The sequence below is a fragment of the Mus caroli genome, unplaced genomic scaffold (assembly GCF_978045245.1).
Source record: "Mus caroli unplaced genomic scaffold, Mus_caroli_1 scaffold_5, whole genome shotgun sequence".
In the NCBI taxonomy this organism is placed as follows: Eukaryota; Metazoa; Chordata; class Mammalia; order Rodentia; family Muridae; genus Mus; species Mus caroli.
This window is the reverse complement of record NW_028227260.1, coordinates 68,070,615-68,084,948: the sequence shown is the minus strand read 5'-3', so window position 1 is coordinate 68,084,948 and position 14,334 is coordinate 68,070,615. Positions and strand designations below refer to the sequence as shown.

Sequence of the window (14,334 nt, the reverse complement as noted above, 5' to 3'; positions counted from 1 at the left end):
TGTAGTAAGGCAGGGTCTTGGACTGTATTGCAGGCTGGCCTGGAATTTATGACCCTTCTACCCTAGCCTTCTGGGCGCTATGGTTACTGGTATGAGCCACTGTGTCAGTCCAGATTCTGTGTACAGTTCTTTGATTCATCATCACCAAGGAAGTCCTGCCTGGTCAAATCTCTTGCCCGCATGGTTCTTCCCTGAGTGAGTGAGCTAGAAGGGAGGGAGGGTCTGGAAGGAAGGAACAAGAAATGATCTCTGATTCAGGGGTTAGAGGTCAAGCCCTGGGGTGAGGCAAGTATCCTGTCTCTCTGTGCAGCCCAAGGCTTCTATGACAAACCCGTCACCACCCTTTACATTTAGATTAGGACAGCTTATTTCTATTGGTGTGTTGCCTCGCAAGTCTCAGAAGAGGCACAGTGTCCAGCTGCTGTGTCCCCCCCTCCCCGCACCACCATTTAATAGGTGAGTCAGTGAGTCGACTGCTTCCTTCAGGATTGTAGGGACATGGGGTAGGTAATGAGGACAGCTCAGTAACACTCAGTGCGTGATGAATGAAAGGACATTCGAATTTAACCAGTTGACTTCATTGATACTGCAGTGTCGAACAAGCAACTCTGAGAGGAGGGGATTTATGTGACTTTTTAGCTGCGCCCCGTCCTCGACTTGGCTTCTGCACATTTCCCTTTTCACCCAGCTGAAGGTCAGGTCGCTTTGCCCAGGGAGCTGAGAGAGCGGAGGGGAGGGCAGGTGTTGGAGCAGGTGTTGTGTTTTCTCCCACAGAGTCACACTGACTAGGTGGGGTTGCTTCTTGCCAACCCCTCTATGGTGCAGAAAAAAAAATGCTTTTGTGAAAAATTTACCCTGGAAGGGGTTTTTAAGCAGTTGCTCAACCTTCAACCTTCAGTATAAATTTTGACTGCCTTTAAAGTCAGCTTGTCACTGAAGTCTGCCTTGTTTTCTGACATTTCTATGTGCTGTGCCTCCCAGTATACCCCAGTTTACAAAGCAGTGATAGAGCTGAACCTGTTGTGTAAGGAGAGCTCTAGCTTTAATACTGGGCAAATGGTTGCAGCTTGTTTCTTCTTCGACTCTGTGCTGGGATCCACTCCGTTTCCACTGAGAGAGTCCTCCTGGGAAAGCTGCCCTCCTTACCTAACAGTGATTGACTAGCCTCTGCTTCTTTCCAGCCCCCCTGCCCTGTGTCTCAGGGCCATCTGTTCTCTGCAGTCAGCTTTTTGGGAAAGTCTCCTTGCCCATCTGCTCTCCTTGGGCCTTAGTGCCTGCTCTAAAGATTTATAAAGGCTGCCCTGGAACCTCTTTCCAGTTGTTATTTTTTAAGGATCAGTGAGATTTTGAAGCAGATAAAAAGCTGTTTCCATTTGCTATGCCCAAATGCAACTCTTTTTTTTTTTCTAGGTGCTTTTTTCTCCCTTCTTGGTGGGGAGGGTTGGTCTGTCTTTCTCAACTTGGGGGAGGGACTTTGCTTATCAAAGCAAAGAGTCCACCTCCTGGTTGCTTTGAAGCCAAGTGTCCTCCTGACTTTTTGGCCAAGGGTGTGCTGGCCTGGCCGCGGAGCTCCTTGGGTTCATTCTTTTCCTTGTCTCCCTGACAGAGTACAGTCGCTTTGAATCCAAGATCCATGACTTGCGGGAACAAATGATGAACAGCAGCATGAGTTCTGGGTCTGGGTCTCTCCGAACCAGTGAGAAGAGGTCCTTGTATGTCAGGTAAGCAGTCCCTCTGAGCACCCGGCCTAGCTGCTCTTGTCTAACTGGTAGGGTGGGGACTGTGTACGCCCTGCACTAAGCCAACACCTTGTACCGGTGTGTATTTTATGGTCGGTATCTCCTCCCTTCTGAGAACTGCCTTCTTCCTTTTCACTTACAAATGAGTCAGTTGGGAAATGTCTGCTCTGCCCCACTATGGAGGACTCATTAGGCGATTGTTGCTAGTCAGCATTCAAATAACACTTGAACATTTAAACTCTGTTACTTGCACTCTATGCTTTGAGGGGAAAGTTAGCGTCTCCTTTCACATATGCATGATAGTCACAGAGTCCTCATACAGGGCCCCTTAAGAATCCAAAGTGGCACACACCTTTAATCCCAGCACTTGGGAGGCAGAGGCAGGCCTGGTCTACAGAGTGAGTTCCAGGACAGCCAGGGCTACACAGAGAAACCCTTGTCTCGAAAAACCAAAAGAAAAACCAAAAACCAACCAAACAAACAAACAAAAAAACCAAAAACAAAACAAAACAAAACAAAAAGAAACCAAAGAGCTGGCAGCTTGCTGTATTCTAGATGTTTTGCTAGATTCCTGTCCCCCTTTCTCCACTGGAGGCATGTGATTCATAGGACAAGATGGCGTCTGCACCTTAAGAAGGGAAAGGCAGGGACAGCTTATTGCTGAAAGGTATGCACTGGCATTGTCAAAGACTGAGCTTTTGACCCTTGTTAGGGCCAAAGTATAAGCCCTTCAGTTAGCAAGCAGACTGATAAGGGAACACTGGCCTTTTCTTAGAATTCGGGGTAGCTTCCTTCTTCCTGCCACGCTCTTGAACACCAACAGGCTGGTCGCTAGTACTCTAAGGCCAGCTGTCTTATGGAAAGGTGGTGGGGTTACTCCCCAGAGCCAGCAGTTCTCCCAGGCTTATTTAACTGGTTGAACGGTTTATGGTGGCCTCTGCTACTTGCTGGAGGCGGGAAGGAGAGGCCAGTTGCCTGGTAACGTGACAATTACTGTGTCCTTGGGGTGTGAAATGACGGTAGCTAACTGCTGTCAAAGCTAATTGCAGCTCTCACGTGCTGGCTTTTCTTTTTCCACAGTTGGTTGTCAGTGACCCGGCTGCATGGGGAGTCAGCCTAGGGAGCCTTCTGTGCATCTGAGGCCCACTAGACTCCTTAGAGTTCTTTTCTAAAGTGAACCCTGCACTCTGCTCTTAGTGGGTGGAGAATGGGTGCTGCTTGCACCCTCCTGCTGGTGGCACAGGACCAGAGAGAGGCTTGGCAAGGCCCAGCCATCTTTCCAGTCTCCTTCCTAGAGAAGAAGGCCTGCTGGTGGTCACCAAAGCTCTTGCTCGGGATCTACAACATGGACAGTGGGTCTCTGATGGGGGGTCTCTGTCCATCATGTGCTGTCACCCCCAAAGTGGGTACTATTTGTGTGACTTGGTCAGGATTGTTCCGTTCCATGCTTCCAGCCCCCGCAGATGCGGCTCTTCAGTGTGCGTGGGAAGCTCTCTTTAGGCAAGACAGTTCCTTCAGAGAGCTTTATTTTTAGAGCTCTCCTCTCCGCCTAGCCTCTGCTACTGCTGTCCCTGCCTGGGTAGACGAACCGGGCACTGGCTCTTGATGTGGAACACCATTCTGTGGCCCAGGCAAGGTAGCCACTCACCTGGTCTCTGGGAAGGAAAGCCCATGCCTCTCTTTCTAGTGACTCAGTTTTATATAACCTGCTCCTAACCTTGGCTAGATAACTTTGTCCTCTGAAGAAAGTAGATGTGCTTTAGAATAGGAACTGCGCTCAAGCAGGCAATCAGGGGAAATCCTGTTTTATGGTGACTGCTGGGAGTGGGAGCAGTCACCCCACTTTCCTGGACTAACCCCTTGGTTTGCTCTCTGTAGCCCGATTATAGTCTTTGAACTTACAATCCTCTTCCTTCAGCTTTTTGAGTAGCAGGGATTACAGGCCTGCACAACTAGTTTCAGCTTGCTTCTTAAATCCTTAAACAGAAAAAAAAAATCCATTGATACCAACAGTTCCCTAAACTATTACCTCCTGTCTTTCTCTGAATTCTGTGGCAGGAAACACTAGTTCCCTAAGAGACTACTCTGACTGTAGAACAACAGGTCCTGTAGTGAAACTGGGCAAATGCAGGCATGGATAGAGGAAAATAAAAATGGGGTTCTTTTTTGGTGCATGTTGCACTCAACAACTCTATGCCTGCATACTTGTGTGTATATGTGCATGCATGTGCTTGTGGGGGGTAGGGGGTGAAGGCTAGGTGGACTGCCTGTGAGCCCAGGCTATTGCACTGCCTCCGTTTCCCCAGTACTGGGATTGCAAGCAGGCATATACATACCATCACGTCCAGCACTTTTGTGCAGGCGCTAGGGATTGAACTCAGGTTCTCATGTTTACATAGCAAGTGCTTTTCTGGTGAAGCTGTGTCCCCACCCCCAAGAACAGAATTCTTCACTGCTTTCAGTGACCAGAAAACACCATCTTGGGCAGTAGGCCATGTTGACCCCTAGAAATATGACTAGAGGAATATCATTTGCAGAAACCTAGCCTCCTAACATCCAGGCTGGGAAAGTTTAGAGTCACATACTCCCCACTGCCACTTGTTCCAGTCACTTCTTCAGTGGCTTCACATGTTGGGAGCACCAACTTTTCAGCCTGGTGACATGATTCCTGAGCAGCCCAGGAAGGCTCCAGAGGAGCCTCTGGCAGGGATCAGTGGTAACCGCATGGCCGCCATAGTCAATGACTGGTTCACTGGTGCTTCCCGGCCAGTCTGGCCTCCTCATCACCTGTGTTCCTACAAGGCATTTGCTTGATGCTTTCAAGGCTCTGTCTGCCTTGCTAATTGTCCTGAAATATCTCCTTAGCTCTGGGCCTGAGATGGCACTCCCATTGCTTTTCAGAGCTTCACATCATATTGTTGTGTAAGCGACAGCCCCAAACCTGCGTAACAACAACCTGATGGACACGTGCAAAAAATATAGCTGCCCACCTCATGCCTCTGATAGGGGCATATTCGAGCTGGACTCCTTCCCTCCTCCGAGCCTTCCTTAAATTCATTTCCTTACCTTGTCATGTGGAAAAGGATTAGATTTGTTCTGTCACCCAAGGCCTATTTCAGTTCAATGGAAGGATGAAAGAGCTCAGAATAAAAAGTCTGAAATGGAATGGACTGGCTCTTGAGAGAAGACACTTGATTTTTTTGTTACTGAAGGGGTTATACAAGAGCCTGGGTGATTTTTTGCCCTGGGCGTTGCAGAGTTAGAGCAAAAACATGATTCTGGGCCTGTTGTGTTCGGAAGCTTTTAGTGGAGTGCTGGCGTCTTCAGCTTAGAGGGAACCCAAGGTCGCCCCTGCATCATGACCTTTAGTATTCTCTTGAAAGGGTTCTTAAATCCTTTTAATAAGGGTGTGTTATGATCCCATTTTGCATATGAGAAAACTGAGGCTTGACCGAGACAACCAGGAAACTCTTAAACTGGAACATGAACTGATCTTTAATAAAGTGCAATTCATTCAGTTTTCCCAACTCCCTTACTGACGGGATTAGCGGGAGTGCTGGTGGAAAAAATACATCCCTAGCTGCCTCTTCTAGAGCTTTAGGTCACTGTGATAGTGATTGTTTTTTCTTTTTTGGTTGTTGCTACTGTTTGGTCAGTTGGTATTTCCCCCAGTACTCAGGATTGATTGAGCCTAGGGCCTCACACATGCACCATTAGGCTCTGTTCTCAGCCCTCTTTCCTTTTTCTTTCTTTTGAGACAGAATCTCACTGTGTAACCCAGGCTGACTTCAGTCTTGGGCTCCACCCACCCCAGCATCTCAAGTGGCTGGGATTACAGGCCTATGCCAACGGGTCTGGTACAAAATGTGTTTTTAACAGTCAGAATGCTCAAGAATGGCCACTTTATACTGTGACTGACACTTATTTTTACATCAGTGGAGCAACTAAACATTCTGTTTCCTGTTCTGTGGAAGGCAGTAGTGCAGAACTAATAACTTGAGCCTCCTTGCTGGGATAGATTCAGGGAAGTGGTGGTCTGGTTCCTGTCCTCCTGCAGCCGACCTTTACCCAGAGGGCGATGTGGCTGCATTCAGTTTGGGTCTCAGGTCTCCTCCTCTCCTCTCCTCTCCTCTCCTCTCCTCTCCTCTCCTCTCCTCTCCTCTCCTCTCCTCTCCTCTCCTCCCCTCCCCTCCCCTCCCCTCCCCTCCCCTCCCCTCCCCTCCCCTCCCCTCCCCTCCCCTCCCCTCCCCTCCCCTCCCCTCCCCTCCCCTCTCCTCCCCTCCTTCTCTCCTCTCCTCTCCTCCCCTCCTTCTCTCCTCTCCTCTCCTCTCCTTTCCTCTCCTCTCCTCCTCTCCCCTCCCCTCAATCTATCTCCCTCTTGTTTGCATGAGTTTGCAAAGCTATTTTGAAGGAGGTAACCCCCTCTCACAGCTGCACTGGGTTATACCAGGTGAAACCCTAGGGTGCTGCAGGGGGAGAAGGAAAGGTAACAGTGTTTGGATACTGGCAATCGGCTGTAAACCCACCATGACCTTAAGGAGAAAGCCCTTTCCTTCTTCTCTTTACTACACTAGAACCATCTCTTATTAGGTGAGTGTGATGATGAACAGAGCCTTTACGTGTGCTCAGCCTAGGGCTTTTGCTCTGTTACTGTGGTGTTTGCTGAACTGGACCACAGAAATCACCTCTCTTGCCCCTGGCTCACAGTGCATTGGCTAGATGTTTGGTTTAGAAGGCAAGACAATGCTGCTGAGTAGGTTCGAATTCCAGACCCCACTTTGATTTTATAAATGAATGAATCAATAAATGAATGAATGAATGAATGACCCAGGACTCTAAAGGTTGCCCAAGAGGCTCAGTTGTGCAAGTAGCTTTTGAAAGTCTCTGCAGACTCATCTGACTGCATTCTTTGCAGCCTCAGGACAACATACTGGCAGTTCAGGAATTTTGGCCTCCTGGCTGGCTATCTCCCAGTCTGCTTCCCACTCTAAAATGGAAATCCTGTTGAGGCATCTGTAGTTTTGGTTCAGTGAAACAATGTTAGTATATTGGCTTGGTCATCAAAAAAGACTGGAGAATGCTTCTTCCGTCAACAAGAAGACACTTTGCCCAGGGTGGTGTTCTTTGAAGCTCAGCCTGATTTATTCATTAAGTTCCAGTAGGGGATGTCGAGATGCTAAAAAGAAAATATTGGCAGACTTCTCTGTCTGACAGAATTGGAGGTGGTGACAATATTATTTATTTTTGCAGGGTTAGGGGTCAACTCTAGAGCGTCACATGTACTAGCGAGCACTCTACTGATGAACTGAACTGCCCACCCAGGCTTGTGTTAAAAGCACCAGTAAATGCATGGAAATCAGCGGTGCTACCAGTGGCTACTGGAACTGCCTGCTTCCAAGCAGTTAGTGCCAGTAATCATTCCATTCCACTCAGCATCTACAGGACCTGTGAGCCCTGCATGGTCTCTTATTATGGGTTGTTGGTTCTTGAATGTCTTAAAATCCATGGTTGCCCTTTAAGGCCTGACACTTTAAATAGATAAGAGCTGAAGTCGCTGACCTGCTCCTTTTTTGAAGGTGCATCAAGATCCCTGACTCTGGGGGCCACATTTGCTGCTACCCTTATGACCCACACTCAGCATCCCCTGAAGATTTGGCTTTAGAGTTTTAGGTTGTTCTGGGAAACTGCTGGAAACTTTAATTTTCTACTAAGGTCAAGAGCTGATGTATAACTGCTACTGTATAGTTTTCTGTGCTCATATTAGGCCAACCAGGCAATAGATAGGCTGTTCTGTCTTCAAATTATATGCTCCCTTTGACACTTTAGTGATACCCCAGACCCCAGCTTCAACGGAAGGGAAACACAGCAGAACACCGAGGAAGAATAACATGAGAGTGTTCTGTGGGACAGCCTGGGCTCATCCACTCTCCACAAGCACCGAGAAGGGCTTCCTTCTGCTGTGAAAATTCAAAAATCATCATGCAAGAATTAAATTGCAGTAGATAGAAATTATAAAGGAAGGTTGCTACCAAATGTCTGGAATGGATTGCAAAGGACATTTGGGGTGTGCAGTATCACAAAGCAGGAGAGCTTGGGCTGGACCATGGAGGATTTAGACACGGGGTAAGGCAGGTGGCCTGTAGGTTAGGAGGTCAGCACCGTCCTGAGTGCGCTCTGTAGAAGCAGCCTCTAGCCTTCTAGGCTATTAGTCCTAAAGTGTTCTTGTTTGCTCTGTGTTGGGAAACCGGCCTAACCAGTTCCCTCTGGGGAGTTGCATTTTCATTGTATTTCCTTGCTTGTTAAGTTTAAGGTGCCACAGTGGCTGTGCTAGGTGCTCAGGACTTCTTTGGATCTTTTATATGCAACCCTCACAAGTTTATCTCTTTGAAGAGATTTAAAAAGTCACCTCTTAAACAATATAGCTCCTAAGACCTTCAGAAGCATTGTCTCCTTAGAGGGGCAGGCAGTGACCTTCAGGGCTGAAGGTCAGTCTGGGACATGAACCTGGACACTCCTGGTCTATCCCACCGTGTGCAGATGGAACAGCAGTGGAGGTTCTCAGGGACCTTACTGGCTCTTAATTTAACCCTAACTTCATAAAATTCTTTTGATGGGGCCAACAAGATGACTCAGTGAGTAAAGGTGCTTCCCATGGAATCTGAAATCCTGGTAACCCGAGTTTGATTGGCCTGATCCCACCTGAAGGCTAAGGCAGATAACCAAGTCCAAAAAGTTGTTCTTTGTTTTCCACGATGTGCTGTGACATTCATGGCCAACAACAACAACAACAACAACAATACTAATAATTGAGGAAGAAGTTAAAAATTCTATTATGATTCAGAAGGAAAGGGGGTTTCTTGAACTCTTAGTCTTCCAACACACCTGACCTCGGGGAAGCTTGTGTATGTGTACACACACACACACACACACACACACACTGCAGATCTTTTTATTATGTCCTTTTTTAAACATGTGTGAGGACAGAGGTTTGATTTTCTTTTTCCCTTCCTGCTGTCTCTTTGAATCAGAGATTGAAATGGTTCTGTGCCATTTGGGCCTTGCATATGGTAAACTTGAATTCTGGGACACTGATTCAGAGTAGCTTTAAAAGAGCTAGTATCTACCTTAATTCCCTTAGGCTAAAGGTGGAAAGGGAGGAACTGTGAGAGGCTGAGAGGAAGGAGGTGCTTAGAATAAAAGGACTCTAGGCTGCTTGGCCAACTGTCATTGATAGAAGGCCACAATTTTTTCTTGTAATTTTTTTTTTTTTTTACAATTTCGTGGGTGTGTGTGGAGGGGAGCATGAATTTTGGCCCTTTTCACCCCCATTTCTCTTTCGTGTTCCTTTTGTGTGTGACCCACTGAGGTTAATTATGGCTGTTTGCATGAGCATGGATGGAGTTCTTTACTGGGGTTTGAGAAGCAGATCAGTGAAGAAAATGACCCCCTCTCTTCCAGCAACCATGGTAGAGGTTGTTCACTGTTTAGATTGTTAAAACTTATGTATATGAGTGTTTTACCTGCAGGTATGTATATGCACGTGTATATGCCTGGTATCTGTGGAGGTCAGAAGTTAAGATCAAGTCCCCTGGAACTGGAATTATGAACGCTTTTGACATCTAAGGGGCCTGGTCTGGTGGTGTTGAATGATGGCCTTCTGGGTCTGCCCTTCATTTGGAGGGTATCTTCTAGTTCTCAGCATGTTGGAATTTCTGCAGGAAAAGGGGAGTAGATTTGGAGAAAAACCCATATCCTAGGTTTTAAAAACAGATCAAAATCAGGACAAAGGAAGGAATTGTTGAAGGAAAGAGCCCAGCTAGAGCTAGAAAGAAGCTTCAAGAATGTCTAAGAAATTTCCTCTTGTAGACAGAGTGAACTTTGAGGCCCCGGTGCTCTGCTGGTTTCTCTTCCGATTGGCAGCCCTGATTGATAGAGAGGGGAAGTCTCAATTCATCATTTTAGTTCATTACTGCATGCATTAATTCAGAACTTAACACTGAGATATCATGTTTGTATGTCCTTAACAGTCATAGCTTACAAGCATTGTCCATCCCTTTCTTTGCTCTAGCCTTGTCCAGTCATTCATAAAGCTGTCAAACAAAAGCCAAATGGAACAGGTGCTGCTTTTTAATGGGAGTTGGGAGTTATATAACCTTTTGACTTGGTTTGCCAGGGAACTTCAAGCCTCTCCTGAAGTAAAAGGCTCAAGCCTGTACTTAGTGGAGCTGTTTCTCAATCTCTCCGTTAATCGACTTACAGTTTTAGAAATTGTAAAGGGAACACATGCTGTGCTTATAAAACCAAGTGAGCAGTACAGTCCTAATGTGGCTGGCTTGCTGGCTTGACTCTGTGTGCACGGAGTGTTGTGCAGCGCCTGAACTTATCTCAGAAGTAGATGCCATATAGGTTTTAGGCAAACTTTCAAATGTTTTAAAATGACAAATGATTGGATTCTTGGCACCGAGAAAACTCACTTGTAGTAACTCTCCCTATAGCCCCTGCTTGCTGTTGTCGTCACCAAAGGTGAAACCCAATGCTTTGGGTGCTAAAACACACTTTATGTTTCTACCCAGTCAACTCGACATTCATTCATATATATATATATATATACACACACACACATACACACATATATACAGTCTACTGCAGTTCTTCTGTTTGGCTTTAGTTTTATTTTCAGTTTTTGAGATAGGAGCTTACTAGTTCTCTTAGTTACTTTTTTATTACTGTGACAAAACACCATGACTGAGGCAACTAATAAAAGAAAGCATTTGATCGTGGTGGGGGAGCATGTCAGCAGGAGGGAGGCATGGTGCTGGAGCAGTAGCCAGAAGCTTATAGCTGATCATCAAGCAGCAGGCAGAGAGCTGAGAATGGCAAACTTTAAAGCCCGCCCCCAGTGACATACCTCCTCCCGCAAGGCCACACCTCCTAATCCTTCCCAAATGGTTCTTTCAAGTGGACCAAGCATTGCAATGTATGAGCCTACTGGGGGGGAGGCATTCTCATTCGAACCATCATACCAGGTATGTCACATTCATGATCCTTCTGCCTTAGCCTCTCTGGTGCTTTAACTACTAGCCTGTGCTACTACACCCAATTCTTCATTCGTTTTGGCATCTTTCTCTTTCCTGCCCTAAACTTCCAAATTAATGTGTGCTTAATACAAATTCTGTTCTTCCACTTCAGTTTTGGAACTCCTAATGCCATTGTGTATTAGTCATCAGTTAGAATTCCCTTGCTCAAGCTCGTTGGTCTTTGTAGAACAGCTGACAGATGCCTGCTTTGTGTTTGGTTGCATGGAAATCAATTCATTTCAAATGCATTGCTCCTGTTACATAGTTTGGAAAAGACTTTGTAGACCAAATGCCTTATCTGCTGGCCTCTGCCCCTGCCCTTATTGCTAGGAGTGCATGCTTTGTGAATTAAAGGGGTTTTTTGTTAGAGCTTGGATATTTTCATCGTCAAGTTGTCTTGACACCATTCTCAAGAGGGTTTTGTTTCTATACCATATGACATACCCTTTAACACACATACATATGCATAGATAACACGTTACCGAAGTCTCCTATTTGTGCTGACTCCACACACTTAGTTACAAAGGGATGAGATTAACCATCTCATTTATTTAGGCTTTTTCCCTGATGGTACATGGTAGCCTAGCTTCACTAGGACCTGAAATTTGGACCTTTCTTTTACATTTGCTTCCAAATCTCCTCCTCTCTCATATCCCACTGCATTTTAGGGTGGGGCCTAGGCAGTAGAACAGGTCCTACTTTGGGCTGCTATTGTGTGGCTAGAAGCTCGGAAGAGATGGGATTTGTAGAAGAACACACATGTCTACACGCGCGCGTGCGCACACACACACATACACACACACACATTGGGGCCTGAAATGAGGTGCCGTCTCCCAGTCTCTTCCTGTGTGCTGTGTTATTAGGTTGGCTCACTTTCAGTAGCCTATCTGGCTGCCCAAAATTCAGGAGCAGGATGACCTATCTTCACTTTTTATGTCTGTTTCAGGGCCCTGTTTGATTATGATCGGACTCGTGACAGCTGCCTACCAAGCCAGGGACTCAGTTTCTCTTATGGTGACATTCTGCACGTCATTAACGCCTCTGATGATGAGTGGTGGCAAGCAAGGCTGGTGACTCCTCATGGAGAGAGTGAACAGATCGGTGTGATCCCTAGTAAAAAGAGGTGAGCTGTCAGGGGTTTGAAGCATGGCTTTTCCTGGCTTCTTGTTCTCATTCTCTGCCTCTGTCTATGTCTCTGTGTCTCTTCGTTTCCCTCTCCCTCTTCCTCCCTATCCCTCCCTTTCTCACCCTCTCTCCCCCCTCTTTTGCTTCCCACCCACCCTCTGATTGCTTTATTTATTTTATGAGACAATGTCTCACTCTGTAGCACAGGCTAGACTGGAAATCTTTGTAGCCTAGACTGGCCCTTAAACTTGCTGCAGTCTTACTGCCTCTGCGTCCAGAGTGCTAAGACTCAGTAGTGCTCCAGCACAGCAGTCCTTGTCTTTGTCTTTGCTTGCCTGTCATACTGTGAGTTACTTGAGAGCCCTGTGTATGCCTGGTTAGGCCTTTTGGGATAGAGTCAGTACTTGAGACATGGTACTCACTGAATGAGCCAGTGTGGTTGTTGTGCCTACCACAGCCCATTGTTGAGACTTTGTGCTGGCAGTAACTAGACTTCTTGACTTCCAAACAGGGTGGAAAAGAAAGAGCGAGCTCGATTGAAAACTGTGAAGTTCCATGCCAGGACAGGGATGATTGAGTCTAATCGGGTAAGTGGGGACCCCCACCCTCCCAAGGCAGTCAACCAGAGTGTAAAGCAGGGTGAGAGAGAGGCTTGGAGTTTGGGTTGAAATACAGGAGAACTGGGAAGCATGAAAGGCTGTCTGTTATTCAAGGGCTGGCTCTGTCCTGCTAGGAAATTGCCTGCTCTTTTAGCAAGCTGCAGGAGCCCTGAAAGGCCACAGTTGGGTGCTATTGGGTGACTGGTTCCGGAAGGGGTGGAGCTGGCTGACTTGGTGGGGAAGGTGAAACCATTCGTGGTTGTCTTCTGGCAGCAGAGCCTGCCAGAGCTGTGGGGACCCTGATCAGAACCTGTTCTTCCCATACCATCTTGCCAAGAAGGCCATCCCCAGAGCAGCCGCTTGCCTTCAGACAGCATGGGACACGGGGATGTGACCAACACACAGTTCCATTTATGAGCTTTGCAGCCAAGGCCAAAGAACTTGAGGAGCAGTAGAGGGAAGAGAGGCATGGAGTAGATGACTGTATCAGTGGCACCTTAGGGCTGTGTCTAGGAGGCAACAATGACCTTTACTCTGTAGGAAGGTCAGCGAGTGATGCTGGACTCAGTAGAGCATCTAACATCTCTACATTTTCCTGTTAAACATAATTTTCCTCTTAACATCAACTTTCATTTAATCTCATAGACTCCATTTGTGAAAGCTGGTCTTTTATTTAGCTCATCATTGTCTCCATTTTAGTTTTTCTTGCATGCTTTAAAATCCATTGTTGTTGTTTTTTTTCTCCTTTTGTCCTTCCCTCCCTTCCATCTTCATGTTCTTTCACAGTCGATCAAAACGAAACGTAAAAAGAGTTTTCGCCTCTCTCGAAAGTTTCCATTTTACAAGAGCAAAGAAAACATGGCCCAGGAGAACAGCATACAGGAACGTAAGTAGTGGCAGAGTCCAGAGAGCGAGCAGCCCATGCGCAGCCCTCCCTTCCTGTCCTTAGTCGCCTCTCCCCTTTTATGTAGTCAGGATAGAACCTGACTTGCACAGGGAGATGTTGGGGCTTATTTGTCCAGCTCCTCACTTAGAGGCTCTGAGGATATCCCAGGCACCTAGGTTAGAAGTGGGAGACAGAGCTGTGCTCCCGTGATCAGGAATGGTTTTCAGCTAGTGTCAGCATTAGAAAACGGTTTTTCAAGAGAACAAGTTCAAGGGACTATGTGTTGCTCTCTTGGTTGTCACCTCTTGTATTTTCTTTCCCGTAATTTCTTTCATGAATGTTAAGAGAAGAGCCTGTGCCTCCTCAGAGCCCAAAGGTTGTGGTGCTTCTGGAATGCTCATGTGTGTCTAAGCAGGCTTCCTATTATGTCAGGGCACCTGCAGAGCCAGTTATCACAAGAAAACCTTCCTGCTTCTCTGAGTTGATGTGGACACAGTGTTGCTCAGCATTATCCAAATAAAGATTTATTGAGAAACACAAAGCTGACTTGGTAGAACAGGCTACAACACTGGGCTGCATTAGGAACCAATTGAATCCTCCTAACTCCCCTTACTCTACCACACGCCTCAGAAACAAGTTACTCTGACAGTAATCTTAAACACCAGGTCAGGTTTGTACAGTACGTCCTCATTCATGTCATTGTGAAATTGTAAACTGTAAATGTCTCATTTACCAATCACTCCTCCATCTTTCATGGAGCAATTTTGTCATCCAGGACCATGGGGTTTGACAGGAGAATGACTAGTTTGGGTAGAAATGGCTGCTAGTAGGCTCACCTGGTTTATGATCATGCTATATGTAAGTTGTGACCACCTGGGATAACTCTGACAGAATGAGGTATCTTCAAA

At 46.6% G+C, this 14,334-nt stretch overlaps 1 protein-coding gene across 8 annotated transcripts in view; it reads left to right on the top strand.

Annotated features, from left to right (window-relative positions):
* Dlg3 (discs large MAGUK scaffold protein 3) overlaps window positions 1–14,334 on the top strand; it is a 51,423-nt gene that overhangs the window by 27,753 nt on the left and 9,336 nt on the right. For 4 of the 8 annotated variants that reach the window (XM_021152820.3, XM_021152817.3, XM_021152818.3 and 1 more), the window contains 4 exons: window positions 1,607–1,721; window positions 11,763–11,939; window positions 12,453–12,528; window positions 13,327–13,426. In XM_021152820.3, the coding sequence (XP_021008479.1) occupies window positions 1,607–1,721; window positions 11,763–11,939; window positions 12,453–12,528; window positions 13,327–13,426 (468 nt within the window). The remainder of the gene's footprint in view (window positions 1–1,606; window positions 1,722–11,762; window positions 11,940–12,452; window positions 12,529–13,326; window positions 13,427–14,334) is intronic. The other 4 variants (XM_029473223.2, XM_029473224.2, XM_085838099.1 and 1 more) reach the window with 1 other exon arrangement.